At 50.1% G+C, this 21,646-nt stretch overlaps 1 protein-coding gene and 1 long non-coding RNA gene across 14 annotated transcripts in view; one reads left to right on the plus strand and one right to left on the minus strand.

The window, feature by feature from the left end:
* Positions 1-21,646, plus strand: part of CFAP57 (cilia and flagella associated protein 57) — a 54,074-nt gene that overhangs the window by 27,792 nt on the left and 4,636 nt on the right. For 3 of the 13 annotated variants that reach the window (XM_072649106.1, XM_072649111.1, XM_072649110.1), the window contains 12 exons: positions 1,603-1,776; positions 2,567-2,728; positions 4,547-4,702; positions 8,766-8,859; positions 11,640-11,830; positions 12,300-12,473; positions 13,404-13,562; positions 13,896-14,039; positions 19,468-19,584; positions 20,376-20,510; positions 20,594-20,737; positions 21,235-21,367. In XM_072649106.1, the coding sequence (XP_072505207.1) occupies positions 1,603-1,776; positions 2,567-2,728; positions 4,547-4,702; positions 8,766-8,859; positions 11,640-11,830; positions 12,300-12,473; positions 13,404-13,562; positions 13,896-14,039; positions 19,468-19,584; positions 20,376-20,510; positions 20,594-20,737; positions 21,235-21,367 (1,783 nt within the window). Of the gene's footprint in view, positions 1-1,602; positions 1,777-2,566; positions 2,729-4,546; positions 4,703-8,765; positions 8,860-11,639; positions 11,923-12,299; positions 12,474-13,403; positions 13,563-13,895; positions 14,040-19,467; positions 19,585-20,362; positions 20,511-20,593; positions 20,738-21,234; positions 21,368-21,646 lie in introns of those variants that run through there. The other 10 variants (XR_011975763.1, XR_011975762.1, XR_011975764.1 and 7 more) reach the window with 10 other exon arrangements.
* On the minus strand, positions 10,096-19,468 carry LOC140530006 (uncharacterized). Its single transcript, XR_011975766.1, has 2 exons — positions 17,617-19,468; positions 10,096-17,383 (listed from the first exon to the last, which is right to left on the minus strand). It is a non-coding gene; the product is annotated as an uncharacterized lncRNA (long non-coding RNA).

Here is a 21,646-nt window from a genome sequence, read left to right on the forward strand (position 1 = left end):
AAGTAGAGTCTGGGCAGGGACCTATTATGCAATGTATGTAATCACAATCTTGAATGCCTGACCATCCAGGCCATAGGCTTGTCTTCTCATTGGACTGAAGCAGCAGTGGGATTCTGAACAGCCTTGTGAGGACCACATTGCTCATGAGCAAAAGGAAGGGGCTAGAAAAGGTGCCCTAAAAATTGTCTGCTTCGTTTAACTTTGGCCTGCTAACCTCAGAAGGTGGAGATCCCACCCTGGGTGACTGATGCCGGAGGAGGCACAGAGCTTGACATAGACATTGCCAGAGCTAGCTCAGTCTTTGAGAAGCTCCGAAGGAAAGCGTAGGAGAGCCGTGGTGCTGACCTCATTGTATGCCTGTAAAACGTGGACAGTCTACCAGCGCCACATTAGGAAACTGAATCTTCCACTTGAACTGTCTTAGGAAGATTCTGAGGATCAAGATAAGGACAAGGACCTCCGATGTCCTCTCTCTAGCTAAACTGTCCAGCATTCATACTCCTGCAGAGATCACGACTCCAGTGGGCTGGACACGTTCATGGCCATTAGAACAAATTATTCTCATCCCTTCATTCCACTGGGAGAAGTCTTCACATGCTTGGGGTAGATGCCCCCACCCCCAGCTCCCGATGGGCTTGAGGCCTGTCAGTTATCCTCAGCCTGGTTTAGAATGCAGATATGAGCAGGATGACACCTGCCCTCTAGGACTTTAGAGAGGATAGAGCAAACAGGACATCCAAAGAAAAACATTGAAAAGAGTGTGGAGACATAGGCTAGAAAGCAGGGCTGCAGCCTGGAGAGGAATGAGGAGCTAGCCAACCTGGGCCTGCCCCTTAAAACAGAGGCTCTGGGAGTTACAACCAGTCAGAGGGAGGAGGGCATGTCCAGGGTGTGAAACCCAGAGCTCCCCCGGGGCATCTTGCAGGGCCGAGGGAATGTGGTACTTTTAACAGTCATTGGAAAGTTGAGAAGAGGGCTTGAGGAGAAAGATGATGAGGTCTGTACTGGACATGCTGAGTTTGAGATGACCACAGGATGTCCAGTTGGAACTGTCCAGCAGGCAGTTGGTGGTGCAGGACTGGGACCAGTCAGATGGATGGATAGATAGGAAATTCATCTGCTTAGAGATGAAAATTGAATCCATGGCAGCTGATGAAGTCACCAGTGAGAGGTGTGGAGAGGAGAAAAGAGGGCCCAGGATGGAGCCTTGGAATCACCCACAGTTAGGAAGCCAGCAGAGGAGACCGAGAAATCTTCATGCAGGTGTGGAAAGGCAGCAGAGAGTTGCTGTCTTCTCCCTAGAGTTTTCTGACTCCTCTTCTTTCTCTTTCCTCTGTCTCCCAACCTTAGACTGTCACTGAGCAGGCATTTATCCCACACCTGCTACACATGGAGGGCTAGAGGTGAGAAGAGGGCTTCCCTCTAGGGTTTGCGTCTCACATTGGCCACCATTACGTGATGAAGGGCAGAACTGGGGCTAGCACAAGGAGGAGTTGGGCTCTGTTGTGCATGAGCTGTGCAGACGTACACCTGGGGATGGACACTCCCACAGCAGGACGCCCCCACAGGCTCAGCTGCTGAGCAGAGCTCTCTGTGTCCCAGGTGCTTCGGGAAGTGTCCGCCTTTGATGTGACCTACACAGCCGTGGTCATCTCCCACTCAGGGCGCATGGTGTTCGTGGGCACCTCGATGGGCACCATCCGATCCATGAAGTACCCCCTGCCCTTGCACAAGGAATTCAATGAATACCAGGCACATGCTGGGCCTGTCACAAAGGTAAGGAGACCTCCTGCTCCTCCTCAAGTCTCCCATCTCTCATTGGCTACTTCCCATGAATAGAGGCTCAGGAGAGTAAAGGTTTAAGCAATTCTCCAGGTATCTTTTAATGCTAAAGAAAAGGAAAGAGGCTTCCCTTCATACCTGAGCCCTCACAGGATAGCGTGTGGCCTCTCAGACCGCAGTGGGTGACTCAGGGGGTGGAGCATTAGAGACACTCTAATGGGACAGTCCAGGCTCTCAAGCTGGGCCTAAAGACGAACTCACAGCACAGCACTGTCTCTCTCAGTGGGGTTAGAGATGCCCAGATGAGGGGGCAGAGCCTGAGGGCACACAACCAGGGGAAGGGGTCGATGATTAATGAGCACCTGTGTCTAAAGTGGATTCATGAGTTAGGGCTGAGGTACTGCATTTCCCATGGACTTGAGGGTGGGCAACCACGGGGGATGAGCTGATGGGCCACTACTGCTCCTGGCCCTTCCCCTTCCTTTAGAGCTGACCAGCCCTAAATGGAGCCTACTAGACAGTCAGTCTGGGCTGACCATACATACTTGGGAATCTTTTTGTTTCTGGCTTCCAAAGAGGATATTCCCTTGTTTAGAAGCTGAAGAAAGGCCCCTGAGAGCCTGTCCCCACCTGCTTGATTGGTGCTCTGTCATTCAAAGGTCAGGGTATGTCCTCTTCTTCTAGGAGAGATTTAAGGCAGGTCATGGCTGAGAAGTTTGGCCTCCACTGCCCTTGTAGACCCTGATTCACATGACCTCTTCATTCCCAATCCTTCCTTCCTTAGATGGCCATTACATTTGATGACCAATTCCTGCTGACCAGCGCTGAGGATGGCTGCCTCATCACCTGGAAAGTCTATGATAAGGATGGCCGGGGCGTCAAGAGGGAACGGGAAGTGGGTTTTGCTGAGGAGGTGCTGGTCACTAAGACAGACATGGAAGAGAAGGTAAGGGCTGGGACTTGGCTCTTCTCTGTGTGTCCCTTATGCACACTCCTGGTCAATTCCTGGGGGATAGGGGTTGAGCACTAGCATGAGTCCTCTGCAGGAGGAGATGGGAGGGTCCCCAGGAGCTAGGATTTCATTGGCATGGGGATTCCCACTGTAGTCTTCTCTTGGGTGCTAGCATATGTGAACAGGCAGGGGCTTCCTGGAGCCAGACTGACTGGCTTGGAAGAACCAGTAGTTCAATGGTTAGCGTAAGTATTTACACCAAATCTGCAAATCAGGGCTGGATTTACTGTTGTGTTGTTTATTTGGATTTAAGAAAGTGACATATAGGTATCTCTGTGTGTATGTGTGTGTGCATATCTGTCTATACACAAACGTGTGTATACACATTTATGTAGTACGTGTGTACGTGTATAAACTATCAGGAAGAGCCCGAGTGCCTTCTCTGAAACTTCCAAGATGCTTGGGTGCCAGAGAGAAGGGGAAATCTAGGAAATTAAACATGCTCTATAAAGACAGCATCAAGAGGTCATGTTACACTGTAGTGGTCTGCTTTATGACAAGCCTGAGCCACCCACGGACAGGGAGGTGGCCATAAATGGGATCCCACCCCATCCTGGGCATCCAGGGCTCAGAGTTCACTGCTTTTGAACTGCCCCTGAAGCTGTGAGCATACAGACAGCGAGCATTCAGGGAGAGACCCAGCCAAAAAGGAAAGCAAGACCATACCTTGGATGTGGGCTGGGTGAGGCACCTAGTGGGACATAGAGTAGAAATGGTTACTAGATGTCTCCCACCAAGATGGCAGGACCATTGGACCCTCTACCCAGAAATGGGTGTGGATCTTGGTAAGACAATTTCCCCTCCATTTTCCAAGACACTTGGAAATGAAAGCTGGAAAGAGCCTCCCTGAAGCTTTGCAGTGGAAGGAGAATATAAAAATTTGTTTTGCTTAACCATACATATTTGTTACAAGTGTTTGGCTTGGGTTCCTTTTTCCCTTGGGGTGGGAGGAAGGGAAAATAAATAAAAAATAATTTTTTAAGAATAAATGAAAAGATAATTTTTAAAAATATCCAGTTCCCATAGGAACTGCCAAGGAACCAGCCTCTCTTTTCAGAACACCTATGAAAGTGTTGTCAAAAGAAGGCACCGAATGTCATTTGTACTGTGGCCTGAACCTTAGACCAGTTTTATCATTCTTCATTAGGCATAAGGATGTGTTCTGTGGGCTGCGATAAAGCAGCAAAAAGTCCCTGATCAGTGATCTCAAACATTGCTTCAGAACATCAGAAACATAGGAACATGGGAGGGGGATCTTTGAAAAGTTACCTTCTGAAAGAGTTGGGACTTTTCCTTTCTTTTATGCCATTCCATGCCTGGTCACAGAGTGTGAGGTTCTGTGCTGGGGAGGCAGAGTTCTGGGGCTCATTCCCATCCAGTCTCAGACTTCACTTCCCCACCAAATCAAAAATACCTGCTGAGCACCTGTCCTGTATCAGGCCCTGAGCTGGACCCTGAGAGGGCCCCAGAAAGAAGCAGTCCCAGGTAGAGCTTATTGTCAGCCTGGTGTAAGGGAGAAGGAAGGAGAATATCAACTCATGAGAAGATAGCAGAGGAGGGAAATAGAACTACAGGGGACAGAAGAGGGGAGCACAGATAGATTGCCTCTGTTGGCTCACCAGCCACTCCAAGCCTCCAGTGTTGGATGCCATTGCTCCTGGTGCTGGGGGCAAGGTTCGCTGACACAAGATAGGTCCCTCCCCAGGTTGCCCTGTGCAACCTATCCTAATGCCTCACTCTCTTCCACTGCAGGCCCAAATCATGCTGGAGCTGAAGACTCGAGTGGAAGAGCTGAAGATGGAGAACGAGTACCAGCTCCGGCTAAAGGACATGAACTACACCGAGAAGATCAAGGAGCTGACTGACAAGTTCATCCAGGAGATGGAGTCTCTGAAGACCAAGAACCAGGTGAGTCCTGGCAGCCACCACCTGTCCATCAGGGGAGGGGTGATGCACATGCCTATCCTGGGCAGGGAGGGAGGAGAATGGGCATCACCATTTCAAAACCCTTAGTGCTAGAGCAGAGGAGGTGAACAAGGCAGGGACTGGAGGAGCAGCTTAAATCTTAAGGGCTGAAGAACAGGAGGGCATCGAGAACCTACTCCAAAACGGATGACAAGGACAGACATGACAAGGAGCTTACCGCCCATAAAGAGAAGTAGAAACAGGGAGAGGGGACGCAGGGACACCTTTTGAGAATGACATCGGACGATCACCTCAGGCACTTCACAGCAGCATGTTTTTTTTAATAAACATTTACATCATGCCTACTACGTACCAGGCATTCTGCTAAGTACTTTATACATGTCATCTCATTTGTTCTCACAAAAAGAAACACACAGAATGGCATCTGGGGAGCAGACACACACCAGGCAGTCTTCATATCTATAAGCCATAATGAAAAGCAGACTGCCAAATCCAGAGCTATGGAAAGCACAAAGTGAAAAATCCTCACAAATCACCTGCTGGAGGTCTGAGAAGCAGACTTTGGAGGACTGAAACTGGATCCTTCCCGCAAAGCCGTGAAGGACCCTGGGCTTCACTAGCAATTGTGGCTGTAGGGCAGCTATAGGGGAGCAGGGACCCTGGTCACTGTTCCATGGTGGAAAGGAGTGTTTGTGGTCACTCACAAATCAGAGCACAGGCCACTCCTTAGGTCATACTACCTTGGAAGAACAGAAAACTTACAGACGTCCAGAACTAACTTAGAAAGCAGCTCCACAAAAATCCTGAAACTTGGGACAGTGTCCCCTCTACCCTGGCAGCAGAGCCCAACTTTAACATAAAGTTAAAAGTCAAGATAATAGGCAGAAAAATGAGCAAATAGTGACAAAAATAACAAAAAAAACTGACTGTAGAAAATTACTACGGTGACAGAGATCAAAGTAAAAACTCATAAGACAACAAAATCAAAACTGCTACATCCAAAGCCTCAAAGAAAAATGTGAATTGGTCTCAAGCCCCCCGCCAAAAATCCTAGAATACCTCCAAAAGGATTTTTAAAAATAAATATGGAAAGTAGAGGAAATTTTTGAGAAAAGAAATGAAAGTGATGCAATAAAATCATGAACAAAACAGTTAACAGATTGATAAAGGAGGCACAGAAAATACTGAGGGAAATAACACCTCAAAAACCAGAATAGGCAAATGCAAAAAGAGACAACCAAAATTCACTGAAGAGAATTCCTTAAAAAGTAGAATTGGCCAGATGGAAAAGGAGGTACAAAAGCTGACTGAAGAAAATAATTCCTTAAAAATTAGAATTGGACAAGTGAAAGCTAATGACTCCAGGAAACATTAAGAAACAATAAAACAAAAATTTTAAAATGAAAAAAATAGAAGAAAATGGAATTATCTTTTTGGAAAAACAACTGACCTGGAAATTAGATCAAGGAGAGAGAATTTATTAATTATTATACTACCTAAAAACCATGATTTAAAAAAGAGCCTAGACATCATCTTTCAAGAATTGTCATGGCACACTGCCATGGTAGTCAAGAACCAGAGGGTAAAATAGAAATTGTAAGAATCCACTGATTGCCTCCTGCAAGAGGTCCCAAAATAAAAACTCCCATGAGTGTGACAGCCAAATTCCAGAGCTCCCAGGTCAAGGAGAAGATATTGCAAGTGGTCAGAAAGATACAATGCAGATATCATGGAGCCACAGTAAGAATAACATGGAAAGATAAGAGGGCAAAGGAACTAGGATCACAAGATCATCCACCCAACAAAACTGAGTATAATCTGTCAGGGACAAAAGAGAAAGACCAGAGCTGAAAAGAAGATTTGACTTCCAAATACAAGACTCAAATGAAGCATAAGAAGGTAAACTTGAAAGAGTGAGCATAAAGGAGCCAATAAAGCTATACTGTCACATTCCCGTGTGGAAAGATGGAACCTGTAACTCCTAAAAATTTTATCATTATTAGGGCAGTTAGAAGGAGCATATGTTGACAGAGGGGACAGGTATGGTGGAATGATACCTGAAAAAATAAATTAAGGGGTGAGAAGGGGGAATGCAGTAGGAGAAGTGGGAAGGAGAAGGTAAAATGGGGTAAATTATCTCACAGATGAGAGGCAAGAGGAAGCTTTTGTAGAGGAGGGGAAGATGAGGGTGGGGAAGGGCTGGAACCATACTCATTGGCATTGGCTCAGAGAGGGAATAACGTACACACTTAGTTAAGTATAGAAATCTATCTTTTTGTTGTTGTTCAATCATGTTCAACTCTTCATGATCCGTCTGGTGTTTTCTTGGCAAAGACACTAGAGGGGTTTGCCATTTCCCTCTCAGCTCGTTTTACAGATGAGGAGACTACTAAGACAAGCAAGGTGAAGTGACTTGCCCAGGGTCACACAGTCAGTGAGTGTCTGAGACAAGATCTGAATTTAAGAAGATGAGCCTTCCTGACTCCAGCCTGGCACTCCATCCACTGTGCCACTGCTCAGAATCTATCTTATTGTACAAGAAAGCACAAGGAAGAGGGGATGGGGGTGGGGAGAGGTTGGGACTAGGTGAAAGTCAGAAGCAGAGCACTTCTGAGAATGGACAGGGTGAAAGGAGAAAGAGAGTAGGATAAATGGGGGGAAATGGGATGAAAGGAAATACACAATTAGTTACCATAACTGTGAAAAAAAATTAAAGTTTCTCTGATAAAGGCCTCATTTCTCAAATAGAAGGAGAACTGAGTCAAATTTCTAAAAGTACAAGTCATTCCCCAATTGATAAATGGTAAAAGATATGAACAGGCTATCTATAGTCAAAGAAGAAATCAAAGCTATCTGTAGTCATATGAAAAAATGCTCTAAATCACTATTGATAAGAGAAATGCGAATTAAAACAACTCCAAGGCACCACCTCACACCTATAGGATTGACTGATATGACAGAAAAGGAAAATGATAAATGTTTGAGGGGATGTGGGAAAATTGAAGCACTAATGCATTGTTGGTGGAGTTGTAAATTCATTCAACAATTCTGTAGAACAATTTGGGTCTGTGCCCAAATGGCTATGAAACCATACCCTTTGACTGACCTACGCTAGGTCTGTACTACTAGAGATAAAAAGCAAAAAGAAAACAGACCCATATGTCCAAAAAGATTTATAGCAGCTCTTATAATGGTGGCAAAGAACTGAAAATTGAGATGATGTCCAATGGCTGAACAAGTTGTGATATATGATTGCAATGGAATGCTATTGTGTCATAATGAATGATGAGCAAGGTGCTCTCAGAAACCTGGAAGGACTCAGTGTGGAGTCAGCAGAGCCAGAAGATCACCGTACACTGCAACAACAATTTTAGATGATAAAGAACCATGAATGACTTAGCTATTGTCAGCAATACAGCGATCCAAGACAATTCTAAAGCATTCATTATGAAAAATGCTCTCCACTTCTAGAGAAAGAGCTGGTGAGAGTCTGTATAAAACCGAAGCTGTTTTTACTTTATTTTTCTTGTTTGGTTTTGTTTGGGTTTGGGGTTTTCTTTTGTTCTGTTTTTTGATCTGTGTTTCCTTTTGCAATATGACTAATGTGGAAATATGTTTTTCATGACTTCACATGTATAATCTGTATCAAATTGCTTGTCCTCTCAAGGTGGGGGGAGGAGGGGAGAGAGAATTTGGAACACAAAATTTTTAAAAACATACGCTTTAAAATTTTTTACGTGTAATTGAGAAAAAAAGAAATGAAAAAATTAGAATAAAACCACAATCCCAGTAAGAATTGTACCTTCCTCTCAGGGTGGCCAGATCATTGTGTTCTAGAAGAGTAAACAGTTGTTATTGTCTCAGGGCCAGCAGAATCCTCCCTCTGCAATGTTCCCTGGGGCTGTGCCAAGGAAGGCTGGAGGGTCTGTTAAGAGAAATTACCCCAAGGTCCCTCCCATCTCTGGCAGCCGGGGCTTCTGGGAAGATTCATCCTCCCAGGAACTCTTCACAGGAAAGAGCATGAGAAATTTTGTTTGGGCTACAGGTTCTGAGAACAGAGAAAGAGAAGCAGGAGGCGTCACACAACAACTACGTGGAGGATCTCTTGGAGAAGCAGAGCCGAGAACTACAGGACATTGGTGAGTGGGGAGGCCGACAGGACAGCAGCACTAAGGGAGCCAGCCGGGGGCAGGGGGCCACCCTGTCCAGGAGCTGGGCTGGGGGCTGGGTTTGACCAGGGCTGTGTGGAGAAGGGCCCTGGCTAATGCAGAGGACCAATGGGCACTGTGGGGGAGATGCTCTGTGTGAACCTCTGCAAGTCACTTAACCTGTCTGCCTCATTTTCCTCGACTTTAAAATGGTTATAATGATACCTGCCCCCCAGAACTGTGCTGATCAAAAGAGAATATTTATAAAGCACTTATCACAGTTCCTGGCAAATAGTAGGTGCTTAATAAATGCTTGTCCCTGCCTTCCCTCTGAGATCTGACTTCAGACCTAATCATTCACCTGAAATCAAAAAGTTCCAATGATGTTTTCATTGCCAAACCTTTTCTCTCTTTCTTTTCTGACTCTTCCTGGGGACTTTCCCTCTCTGGGCTTTCCTGACCCTGCTCCCTCCTTCTTCTGCTCCTCCCTTTCTGCCTGCTCCTTCTCAGTCACTCCCTGGATCTCCAGGTTGTCCCTCCCCCCAACCACAGGTGTACCCCAGGCCTTCTCTCCTCCTCTCTTCTCTTCTCTTCTCCCTCCATATTTTCTCTCCCAGTTACCTCAGCAGCTCCCATTGTTTCCCTTGGGATCTCATATTTTTTTGTCCAGCCCCACCCTCTCTCCTGACCTCCAGTCTCATATCTCCAACTAGACATTTCAAACTGGATGTCCAGTAGTTGCCTAAAACTCACCCTGTGCGAGAGTGAGCTCATCATCCTTCCTCACCAAGCCTTCCCAACTTCCCTATTATGTGAAGGGCAACACCATCTCCCAGTCACCCAGGATCCAAACCTAGCAGTCATTCTCAACTCCCCCCGTCTCTCACAGCCCCACCCAAACCTGTCAATTCCACCTCTGTGGTATCTCTCCAACATGCCCCCTTCTCTCCTCTGACATTGCCCCCACAACCCTGGTGCAGGCCCCCATCACCTCACATCTGGACCTTTGCACTAGTGGCTGCAGGGCTGTGGCTGCCTCACATCTCTCTCCCTCAGCTTCATCCTCCACTCTGCTGCCAGTGATCTCCCCAAAGTGCAGATCTGACTCTGTCTCTCTTGTCTCTGCCTCTCCCTTCTGTCTGTCTCTCTCCTCTCTCTGTCATTGTCTCTGTCTCTCTCTCACTCTTTCTCTTTCTCTGTTTCTCTGTCTTTCTCACTTTCTCTGTCTTACTCTCTTTGTCTGTCTGTCTCTCTGTCTCTTACACACACACACACACACACACACACACACACACACACACACACACACACACACACACACACACACACACACACACACACACACACACACACACACACACCCCTCTCTGAAGAGGCTAATACCTTAGAAGTGAAAGTGACCAAAGGCAGCCTGCATAGTAAATGTAAAGCTGATTCTGGGTCAGGAACACGTTGGCTGAGGGACCCTAGCCAGGTGCCTTCACCTCTACAACCCCACAGGACGTTCTCAAACGAGGCCATCTCCCCTTGAGGAACTTTATACTACATTTAGAGGTCAGAGGACCTGACCTCTGATATTGGCTCTTCTTCTGACTACCTGGGGGACCCTGTGGGGGCAAATCACTCCAACTCTGGTTATCGCAGCTGATCTGGAAGGGCCCTTCCAGTATCTCTGGTGGGAGCCCTGAGCAGACCTGGGCCTGCCACCATCACTGCTATGCCTGTTCTCCAGGATCACCTCCCAGTCACCTCAGATCTTGTTATCTCCCCCGCCCCCCATTACACTGGATCTCCCTGAGGGCAGGGCCTGTTCTTTACCTCTCTGTATCCCCAGGGCTCAGCACAGTGAGTGCACATGTAGTAATAAAGTGCATCATAAATGCTTGTGGAGTGACTGCTCCCATAGTCCCCCCCCATTGCTTTGAAAAGCTCTGTCCATGTAGAGCCACTGATCAGTTCAACAAGCATTAAATACCTGCTGTGTCCCAGTGTGGATGGAAAGCTGAAAAACAAAACAAGTACTGTTTTGTTCCACCAAGTCTCAGTGATACCTCTGAGGTCTCCCTTGTCTCCTTGTGTTGGGGACCCGGGTCCAGCGTGCTGCCGAAACTTCAAGTGTTTCTGAGCCTGAGTTCGAGGTTATGACGGCTTGACTGCTGGCTCAAGATGCAGTATTCTGGCTCCCTCGTGGAAGATGCTTGGATGAGTCCAAGCCTGGAGGTCTCTGAGCTCCCAGGAGGCCTGTGCATCCTCACTGTCTCATCGTGTTCTCTCTCCCCACCATACCTTTGCTCATGCCTGGTACCTGAGGCACTGACTCAAATATAGCAGTACATAGGCATCAAGGATTCATCCCCAGCTGAGGGTCCACTGCACGCCCTCCTCCAGGGTCCCTCAAGCCTGGAACTCTGAGCTCTCTACCCCTTCATCTTTCCAGTCTCTCCCTCCTCCCAGATCTCTAGCTGAAGGCAGCCCTTTGTCTATGTCTCTCCTTTACATTTTGTGTGTTCCACCGTGTTCCTCAGTCATTTTTGTGTACATCTTCTTGAGGAGGGCAAGGTCTGTCTCTCATTTCAGCATGGAGCATGGTGCTGTGCACACAGCAGGTGCCATATCAGTGCATGTTGAGCTGATGTGGCCAGTAGTGGTCCAGTGTCCCCGGCACTGTCCTTGGGCTCCCCCAGAGCCTTTTCTTTGGGAGAAGACCTGTTGGGGGCAGCCATTGGCAGCCAGCCCCAGGCCTCCAAAGCAGCTGCTACCCTTCTTTCTAGAGTGCTGTAACAATCAGAAGCTGCTGCTGGAATATGAGAAGTACCAGGAACTACAGCTCAAGTCCCAGCGGATGCAAGAGGAGTATGAGAAACAGCTGCGAGACAATGAAGAGACCAAAAGCCAGGCCCTGGAGGAGCTGACGGAGTACTACGAGGCCAAGCTCCATGAGAAAGCCAGCCTGCTGGAAGAGGTGCCCGAGGGCCGTGGAGCAAAACTGCAGGGGTCCCCTAACCCAGCCTGACTGGCCTGGGCTGGCCACGGGCAGCCTTGCTGAAGGGAGGGGTGAGGAATCCTTGGAGAAGAAGCAGGAGCAGGCCAGGCCCCAGCCCAGGCCCTGGGGAGGCTGGGGAGCCCTTGTGTCCTCCTTTCCCTCTCAGATGGAGTCCAGGAGCCTTTAGACCAGGTCTCTATTAGCCTAAAGAACTCATGTGACCCTTAGGCCATTCCTCAGGTACACAGGGAGCAAAGGGCCTGACCCTCTATCCCATGCCATCTCTACCAACATGTGCAGCTCACCACCCATGGGCCCTTCACTGATGCCAAGGCATATCCAACAAGTAAAACGAGGCTGAAGCCCCCTGCCCATGGGCTCTTAGATACTCCCTGGACACACCCAGGGAGCAAGGGCCGGGCACTGACACTTTCTGTCTTTGAGCCAGGCTCAAGATGACGCTCGGCAGCAACTGCGAGAGTTTGAAGAGACCAAGAAGCAGATTGAAGAGGATGAAGACCGAGAAATCCAGGACATCAAAACCAAGTATGAGAAAAAGCTCCGGGATGAAAAGGAGGCCAATCTCCGGCTCAAAGGAGAGACTGGCATCATGAGGAAGAAGGTGAGCTCCCTCTCTCGGCTGGCAGGGGCCAAGAGAGTCCAGGGGGAGCTGGGAGGGAACTGGGGAACTGAGAGGGGCCTGAAAACAACCTCTGGCCCTGGACAGAAAGAGTGTCTGAAAGGATGGCCGTCTGAGGAGGGAGCGATAGCTGGGCCCACCTGCCTTGCTCTCCTCTTTCCCTGTCCTTTAGTCCCATCATCCCTTCCCTGGTTTTCCCTGAACCTTCACGCTGGGGATGACCCTGAGCAGGGCTGTCCATCCAGTCCTTCAGCAAACATTGATTCATGACCAAGGCTGTGCTGTGTAAGCACCGAGCAGAAAAAGGCAAACAAAGATGGCCCTCACCTCAAGGTGACGCCCACATTACACACACGCAGCCCTCCCTCTGTTCACTCCAGACCACCCATCGCTCTTTTGCCTGGATTTCCAGGCCCTTGCAGCTTGTCACTGCCCCTCCTAAAAGGTGGGGCCCAGAGCACTAGGACTTCAGCCATGGCTCATTCCCAGTCCTCCTTCCCCTGCCTCTCCAAGTTTTCCAAAAAGATGGCTTGTGAGACTCTGCCAATATTCTAGACATGCCACATGATAACCTAACCCATCAGTGCTTCAAGGATCCAGGAGTCCATCCATGGATGCAGGTTATGGTCCCTCTAGGCCTCTATCCATGGTTCTTGGCTGCTGTTCTAGCCAGCTCAGTAATGAGCCCCCCAAGCTTGGCCAGACTGGTCTGGGGGCAGAAAGCCCATAGCCTGCCATCACCAGGCCCACTGGAAGAGAATGAGGCTCCTCTGAGGAGCTGGTCCTTCCTCCTTCTCATCAACACTCCTGGCATTCACATGCTGCCTGCCAGAGTTCTGCCATGGTAGGCATGATGCTCCAGGGGAGCTGGGGGCTTGGGTCACCAACTGTCAGCTGTGGGTTGGGTCTCAGTTCAGCAGCCTGCAGAAGGAGATTGAGGAACGGAGCACAGACATTGAGGCACTGAAGGGGGAGCAGATGAAACTCCAAGGGGTCATCAAGGCACTGGAGAAAGATATCCAAGGCCTGAAGCGGGAGATCCAGGAGAGAGATGAGACAATCCAGGATAAGGTGACAGAGGGGCTGCCCCCCCACCAGCACCTAGCCCTAGGGATACACCTGGGCAAAGGGGGGATGGGAAGCTGACCCTAGACCCCCTGTGGGGCAGCCTCCACCCTGCACAGGAGGGCTCCCCTCAGTATCCACATTGCCCAACCTGCACACGGGCTCCCCTCAGCATCCACACTGCCCACCTTTCACAGAGGGTTTACTCATACCATCCTACAAGCCCCCATGATTTCATGGGACCCAGCCAGCTAAGGGAGGGGAGGGCTGCATTCTCTTCTTGCTGCCATCTCCCCAAGTTCTTAAGTGAGTCCTTGTGACCCCCTTGTCCCTCCTTAGGAGAGGAGAATCTATGACCTGAAAAAAAAGAACCAGGAGCTAGAGAAGTTCAAGTTTGTGCTGGATTACAAGATCAAGGAGCTGAAGAAGCAGATCGAGCCTCGGGAGAATGAGATTAAGGCCATGAAGGAGCAGATCCAGGAGGTCAGCAGCCCCAACACTGGCTCTGCCCCCTCCCTCCTAGGGCCAGGGAGAGTCCTCGGCCGCTTCACAGGCAGGCTCTGGGGACAGGGGCTCTGATCCCATCCAGAAGCCCCTCCCCACTCCTGACACTATGGAGAATTGGACCAGACTCTGAGTTCTGTGACTCAGGCTAGAGGGTCTAGAGGATTTCCTTCAGGTACAGCATCAGCACATCTCAGCCCATGAAGGGTTCCACAGGGTCTTGGCTTCCCCAGGCAGAGGCTCAGAGAAGGGATTTGTCCAAGATTCCAGCCGGGGCGTCTCAGAACCTTGGTAGGAAGGGGCTTCAGGGGTCCTCAAGTCCTTAGCACTGAATAGGGGTGCCATCTGACTGGCCACATGTGACACATGCCTTGCTCCTCTCGACACAGCAGTAGAGATGTGCCCCAAGAACCACCAGCCTGGTTTGTGTAGCTTTGTGTTACATGAAAAGGTTTTCAGTTGAGTGAAGTCATGACCAAGTGACAATTGCACAATCTCCGCTAGGATGCACCAGCATCTCCTCCTGTGACACTCACTGCATGAGTGACCTTGGACAAATCCCTCACTCCCCAGGCCCAAGCTCTGGTCTCTGAGGTCCCTCTAGCCTCAGATCTGGGAACCAACGAGGCCATGTTGCTCCTGGGAGAAGCCTTCAAGGGAGGACACCTGCTATTTCCCAAGGCATAACCCGGAGCCAAAACTTGACCTCTGCAGCCTCCCAGCCCCCCTTTTGGGCCTCCTGGGGCTGGGCAGCAGAAGCTGAAACCCTTCTACACCACAGTCCTTCAGGGCTTGAGCGGCCCGTGTGTCTCTTCTCCAGGGTTCTGCCCCCTCTGCATGTTCTCTAGGTTGTCTTTCCCAAGTGGTAGAATCCCAAACTGGAGACATGGCCATGCTCCTACTTCGGTGGCCCCATCACCTTTCTGATTCTGACCAAGCTCAGTCCACTCTGACCCCTAGATATTTCTCAGGATACCTGCTGTCCAACCAGGCTCTCCCATCCTGTGCTTGTGGACTTGATGTTTTATTCTCAAGACTGTTTTTACTCCCATAAGACCTTAGATTTATCGATGTGGATTTATGGATTTATCGCTCCCTTCATCAATCCCAGGGCTTGAGCCTATTGGGATCCTTTGAGAGCCCTCCTGACTCTGGTGCCTGATGCATCAGCCAGCCCATCCTGTCTGGTGCCATCTGCAGATGTCCTGAGCTGGAGCAGAACCCTCCATCTCTGTCCTTGTCCCAGGTGGCAGCCCAGCCTGAATCTAGCTCCAAGGTGCCCGCTTGAATGCTCTGGAACCCACCATGGCAGGGCTTCCTCTCTGCTGCAGACCCCCCTCTGGAGGGCCAAGCTGCCCAAGGACCCAGCAGACACCTGGCCTGGGGTGCTGCCCAGAGTCCTGCAGCCTTGGCCCTCTGCTGACCATTCTTGGCTTTAAAAGCTGATCCTCCCAGGCCTGTCCCAAAGCGCTGTCCCAAAATTGGAGGGAGCCAAGGCCTTTTTGTCCATCCCAGATACAGAGGGAATCCTACTAGCACAGCCCTGACTGAAGACCATCAAGCTCTACTTGTAGATGCTGAGGAAGGGGGCCTTCCCATGTCAGAGGCAGCTCCTGCCCCCCCACTCGGGGTGGTTCTTCCTGAGCCCCAGCCTCAGTTATTCTCTCTGAAGCTTTCTCCCACTGTTCCTGGTTCTGCCCTCTGGCCCAAATATAATAATGGTCATACAACTTTCTCCTTACAAATACTACTGCATTGTATCCTCACAACAACCCTGTGGGGTTGGTGCTATTATCATCCTTACTTTGCAGATGAGGAAACTGAGACAAACAGAAGTGAAGTGACTTGCCTAAGGTCACATAGGCAGTACGCATCTGAAACCAGATTTGAACTTGGGTCTTCCTGACTCCAGATCCTCTTTGCTGCCACTTAGATTCCAGATGAGATCTGACCAGGACAAAACACAGAGGGACTGTCACCTGCCTTCCCACCCCGGCGTCTGTGCCTTTCCAGTGCAGCCCTAGACCCTGTCCCCACTGACTCATTGGGAGAGTGATGCCCACTAACTGCTCCTCCAGGGCCCCTGTGCTGATCTCTCTTGTGTGCGAATATAAGACCGTACTGACTCCTATCTTTGTTGTCTTAGATCCAGGCTGACTCTGTCACCCAGCACACGCCTCTCCTCCCTTGAGTACTTCCAGTTTATCCTGCTTACAAAGTTACTGATTTGTCTGTTTTTCTCCCCCGTGGCCTGTGAGCTCCTCCAGGAGGCTGTTTTCTGCTTTCTTTGTTTCCAAAGCCCTTGGCACAGTGCCTGCACGTAGTAGACCTTTCCAACTTAGTCTCAAATGCAACCGTGGTGAGCACACCACCTCTGCCTTAATGAGAGCCATGGATAAAAGTGTTCAAGCAGTAGCAGGTGGGCTCAGCCCAGATCCCTGGAGCCCTCCCCTCCCCTCCCGACACTCTGCCACTAGATCGATCCATCAGAAGGACACATGGAGTGCTACCATTCTCCACTCGTTCTCCATTTACCCCAGTGCATTATTGTCTACTCCACATCTCTCCATCTTCTCCACAAAGATCCTATGAGACGTTGTATCAAAAGCTTTGTTCAAGTCTGAGTAAACTATATCCCCAGCATTGTGCTCATCTGCTAGTCTGGCAATCCTATAAAAAAGGGCAGTGAGGCCAGCCTGGCATGACCTGCTCCTGATGAAGCCAGGCGGGCTCTTTGTAATCATCACTTCCCTTTCTGGGTGTTCAACCAACCATTGCTTTAATGAACTGTTCTGGAATTCTCTGAGGAATCAAAGTCAAGCTCACTGGCCTGGAGCTTACTGATTCTGGTATTGAGTGGAGAGCACTGGACCTGGAGTCAAGAAGACCTGAGTTCGAATTCTGTCTTGGACATTTACTAGCTGTGTGACCTCTCAGCCTCAGTTTCCTCATCTTCAGAATGGGAACAATAATAGCACCTGCCCACAGGCTTGATGAGATAGCTTGTATAAAGTATTTTGCCAGCCTTCAAATGCTGTGTAAGTGCCAACCATTATTACTGTTTTCCTTTTTAAAAAGATCCGGACAACATTTGCCCTTCTCCAGTCTTGTGATTCCTCTCCCATTTTCCACAATCCTTTCCACATCATGGACAATCCATCAGCCAGTTCTTGTGGTGTGCAGTGAGTCTTTCCCCAGGGCCAGGATCTTAGATGGATGCAGAGCAGCTGAGCAGGGGCTCGCTTACCTCACTTACCTTTCTTACTTTGGGAGCCAGCTCCTTCTTGGTCACCGGTTCTGTTCCTTGTAGTGCTGAGGTCCTCCTTGGCAAAAAAGAGAGAAGCAGTGTCAGAAAGTAGCCCCCAGTGCTGGGGAAGACATCTTCCCACACCCCCAGTGCTCATCAGTGGTGTTTGAAGACCCCCAGGGAGGGCCAGGACCATGTTCCGGTCAGACTCTCATGGTCCTGAAGTTTTTCCAGACATCGAGCCTCCTCATATCTCACTGACTTCCACCACTCTTCATTCTGTCTGCTGGGGACAAGAAGAAATCTAACCTGTCTTCCACAAGGCAGCCCTGCCTCTGGATACTTGAAGACAACTGAGCCACACCATCACACCAAATGATTTTCCTCTTCACCCCTGGCTTTTGGAACTGATCTTCCTTTGGCAGTATAGCCTGGAGTGGGGGGTGGCAGGGAGTCTCACATGCAGGTCAGCCCCTAATGAAGGGAGCAGAACCGGGAAAAGGATTGATACAGAGATTACTCCAGAAGACAATGTGGAAAAACTTCAGAACCTTGCAAAGGCGATGAACAAACAGCCAGCCCCAATTCCACAGGATCTGGGATGAAGCACGTTACCTCTAGGCACAAGGTACACAGAGACAGACCAGTTTGGATGTGGCTGTGGCTACTCTGGGAATCTGTTTGGCTTGATGGTGCATCCATGTTAGAAGGGATTTTTGTTCCAGTTTTTAATTGGGGAGAGAAAAAAAAGGAAGTTCAGAAGAAAGTATGGACAAGTAGGACAGTTTTGGAAACCAGTCACCAAGCATTTCCTGAGCATCTGCCCTGTGTCAGGCCCTGTGCTAAGGACCAGAGATACAAAGAAAGGCAAAAACATAGTCCCTGCCTCAAAGAGCTCACCTGGGGGAAAGACAAGATGCAGATAAGACAGATAGTAGCTATGGGATGTGTATGAATTAATGGAAGTAACCCCAAAGAGAAGGCGTGTGAAAGAAGCCAGGATGCTGAGACAAGGAGGGAGGGCATTCCAGGTATGGGGGCAGCCAGTACAAAGGCTCAGAGATGCAAAATGGAGTGTTGTATTGGACCAAGAGTTAGGAGGATGGTGTGCCTGGATTGTAGAATCTGTGGGGTATAGGGTGTAAGAAGATTGTAAAGGTAGGAAATGAAGTTTTCTATTTGATCTAAGAGATAATATGGAACCACTGGAATTTATTGAGCAGGGAGTGACATGGTCACTTTGGCAGTTGTGATTGGAGCATGGAATTTATTACATGTTTGTGTCTTGCCTGGTGGGCATGGTGGCACACCTCAGCTGGTGGGGAGGTGGAAGCAGGCGGTTCTCTGGATCTGCACCCACTGTGGGCTGCAGTGGGCAACGTAAGTCAGGCACCAGGCCGCCTGAGGAGGGGCAGACAAGCCCTTGCTGAAGTCAGGCCCCCAGCAGCCTGCTGAAGATGGAGAGCCCTTGTCTTTAAAAAACAAACAGGAAATGGAGAGTCACAGTTTCCTGTACAATCTCTTTCTGGTTTGTACTGTATGTATGGAAATGTTCATTGTAAGGGAATGGGCAGGATCAAGTAAGCATCTTTTTTTAAAGAACTAATTTCTAAAAGAAGTTCCCTCACTTCAGCCAGACTGGCCTGCTTGACATACACACGTACATGCACACGCACACACACGCACACACACACACACACGGCAACTCCCCATCTTCAGCCTCCAACCCTTTGTCCTTGCTGTCCCAGTTGCCTGGAATGCACTCCCTCCTTATTTTCTCTTTGAACCCCTTGCTTTCTTCATAGCATAGCTCAGATGCCACCTCCTACAGGAAGTCTTTCCTGATATCCCACTTGATAGGGGTATCCCCTCCACCCCACTAATGACTTTGTAAATATTTTTCTCAGTACATATCCATCCTCCGTCCCCCTTCCCCATGTAGGCTTCCTGAGGGCAGACACTTGCCCCCATTTTTGTATTTCTCATGCCTAGAACAGTGCTGGGCACACAGTAGGCACCTGATAAATGTTCATAGAATGGCACTGTCAGTGAGTAGTTTCAGTGGTGCCAGGGAACAGAGGAGCCTCTGAGGGGGATACAGAGGCTGTGCTCCTCAGGTCCACACCGACATCCTGCTTTCTCTTTCCTCCTCCTCGGCAGATGGAGGCAGAGCTAGAGCGATTCCACAAACAGAACACACAGCTGGAACTGAACATCACTGAGCTGTGGCAGAAGCTCCGAGCTACAGACCAGGAGATGCGCCGAGAGCGACAGAAGGTAGATTGGATACCTGGGGAGACCCGCCTCAATTGACTGCTTGGCTTCTCTCTTTGGTTTGTCCCTAAATGCCTGCCCACTTCTCCACCCTGGCCACTTCTGCTTGGCCCCAGTAAGGCAGATACCCAAGAGGGTCTCCAATGTCAGGAGAACTCTTCTGAGCAGCAGAGTGCACCTTTCCTGGAGGTATGAACCAGTACTTGTAGAGAAGAGGTGGAAGAGATTCTGGACTGGGCAGGGAGGCAGGGGCCCCAGACCAATAGATGGGAAGAGATATAAGAGCCTGAGCAATTCTGACAGGGCTTGGAGCAGGGCAGCTCATGGCTGGTAGGTCAGAGGGTTCTACTGACTATGGCTTCTGATGAGGGGATAGGGCCAAGGGTTTATCTCTCCCTAGAAGACCAAATAGGAGGAAGTCAGCACAGGAAACAGGGAAGGCAGCAGGCCCTGGAAGGGTGGTCTGCCCTCTCCAAACCTGCCTGGTTCACGTGCAGAGGAGGCAAAAACATCCTTGGATCCAGGATAGCTTGTTGGGGGAGGGAAGGGGACTTGTGGCATATGCTGCCATTGGTGAGGTTCCTCAGGGACAAAGGCTTGGTGGACATCAGTCCCAGAACCAGAGAGCCCCACCAGGGGCCTGAGCACCAGGATCTTGTGCCTCTGGGATCTCCCAATGTCAGGCCTAGCAGAGGTTGGGGGATTGCTGTGTTGGGGTGCCCAGACCTGGCTGGAGCCCAAGAGGGCCCTTGGCCTCTGCCGGCCCTGGCTGCCTAAGCAGGTGCTGCTTTCAGGAGCGGGACATGGAGGCCCTGGTCAAGCGGTTTAAGATCGATCTTCATAACTGTGTGGGCTACATCCAGGAGCCTCGGCAGCTGAAGGAAAAGATCCGCGCTCTCTTTGACAAGTATGTCCAGCAGGCCGACATGGTGAGTGGGGAGCCCTCCCCCCACGTCCAGCCCGCCCTGGGAGCCCACCCAGCCCACTTGGCCCATGCGCCCTCCCTCCGCAGGTGGAGATCGTGGGTGTAGACACAGATCTGCAGCAGGAGTACGTTCGGCAGAGGGAGCACCTGGAGAGAAACCTTGCCACCCTCAAGAAGAAGGTTGTAAAAGAGAATGAGCTGCACCGCTCCGACAACGTGCGCATCATGCAGGTACTGGGCGGGGGGCCAGCCCCTGGCACCCATGAGCCCTCCAGAAGGAGAGAAGATGCTAATGATGCCTTAACAATCAGTACCCATACTGAGCCTCAGGGGTCCTCCTGGGCACCGAGTCATGCAAACTGCCCAACTCCTAGGCGGGGACAGTGAAGCAGGGCCCCTGGTCACGTCATGGCTAATGGTCAGCCCTGGCTGGCTGCTTCAGGCCCTGTCCAGCAGGGTGGAAGCTGCCCCGAGCTCTGACCTGCGCACCCCCCAGGCTGGCCCCCCTCCCTGCTTCTCTGCTGCCCTCCCAATTCTGCTGGTTTCACCCCGCCAAGGAAAAGTCTGATGTTCCATAACAAACCAGAACAGAAGGTCCCACCACCACCACCACCTGATTGTAGGGGAGCCTTCCTGACTGGGGCTCCTAGAGCCGAAGGTCTGTCTGGACGGGGTGAGGCTGCCAGCATGGAGCTCCCTGCAGGGTCACTCATCCTTCTTTACCGCAGGAAAATGTGAGCTTGATCAAAGAGATTAACGAGCTTCGAAGGGAGCTGAAGATCACACGCACACAGGTGCACGACCTCGAGTCAGGTCTGAGGCTCACCAAGAAACTCCGGCACTCGGAGGTGCCTGAAACAGGTGATGCCCAGGCCGAGCTGGGGCCCCACAAACCCCGGGCTCCTCCCCTGTACCTTGATCAGCATCTCCAGAGACAGGAGGAAAGACCCTCCTCATTCTAGCCCCCATCCCTCCTTCCTGTGCTTAGCTTCTACACACGAACGTGTGTGCACACATACACATCCCACCTCATTCCTCCATCTAACATTCTGGAGTCTCCCTGACTATTACCACTATGCCTCATGTTCTGTACCCCAAGACTTATTCCTTTCTTTGATCTCATTCCTGTTTCAGCTCTTC

Source organism: Notamacropus eugenii, chromosome 2, assembly GCF_028372415.1.
Source record: "Notamacropus eugenii isolate mMacEug1 chromosome 2, mMacEug1.pri_v2, whole genome shotgun sequence".
Taxonomy (NCBI): domain Eukaryota; kingdom Metazoa; phylum Chordata; class Mammalia; order Diprotodontia; family Macropodidae; genus Notamacropus; species Notamacropus eugenii.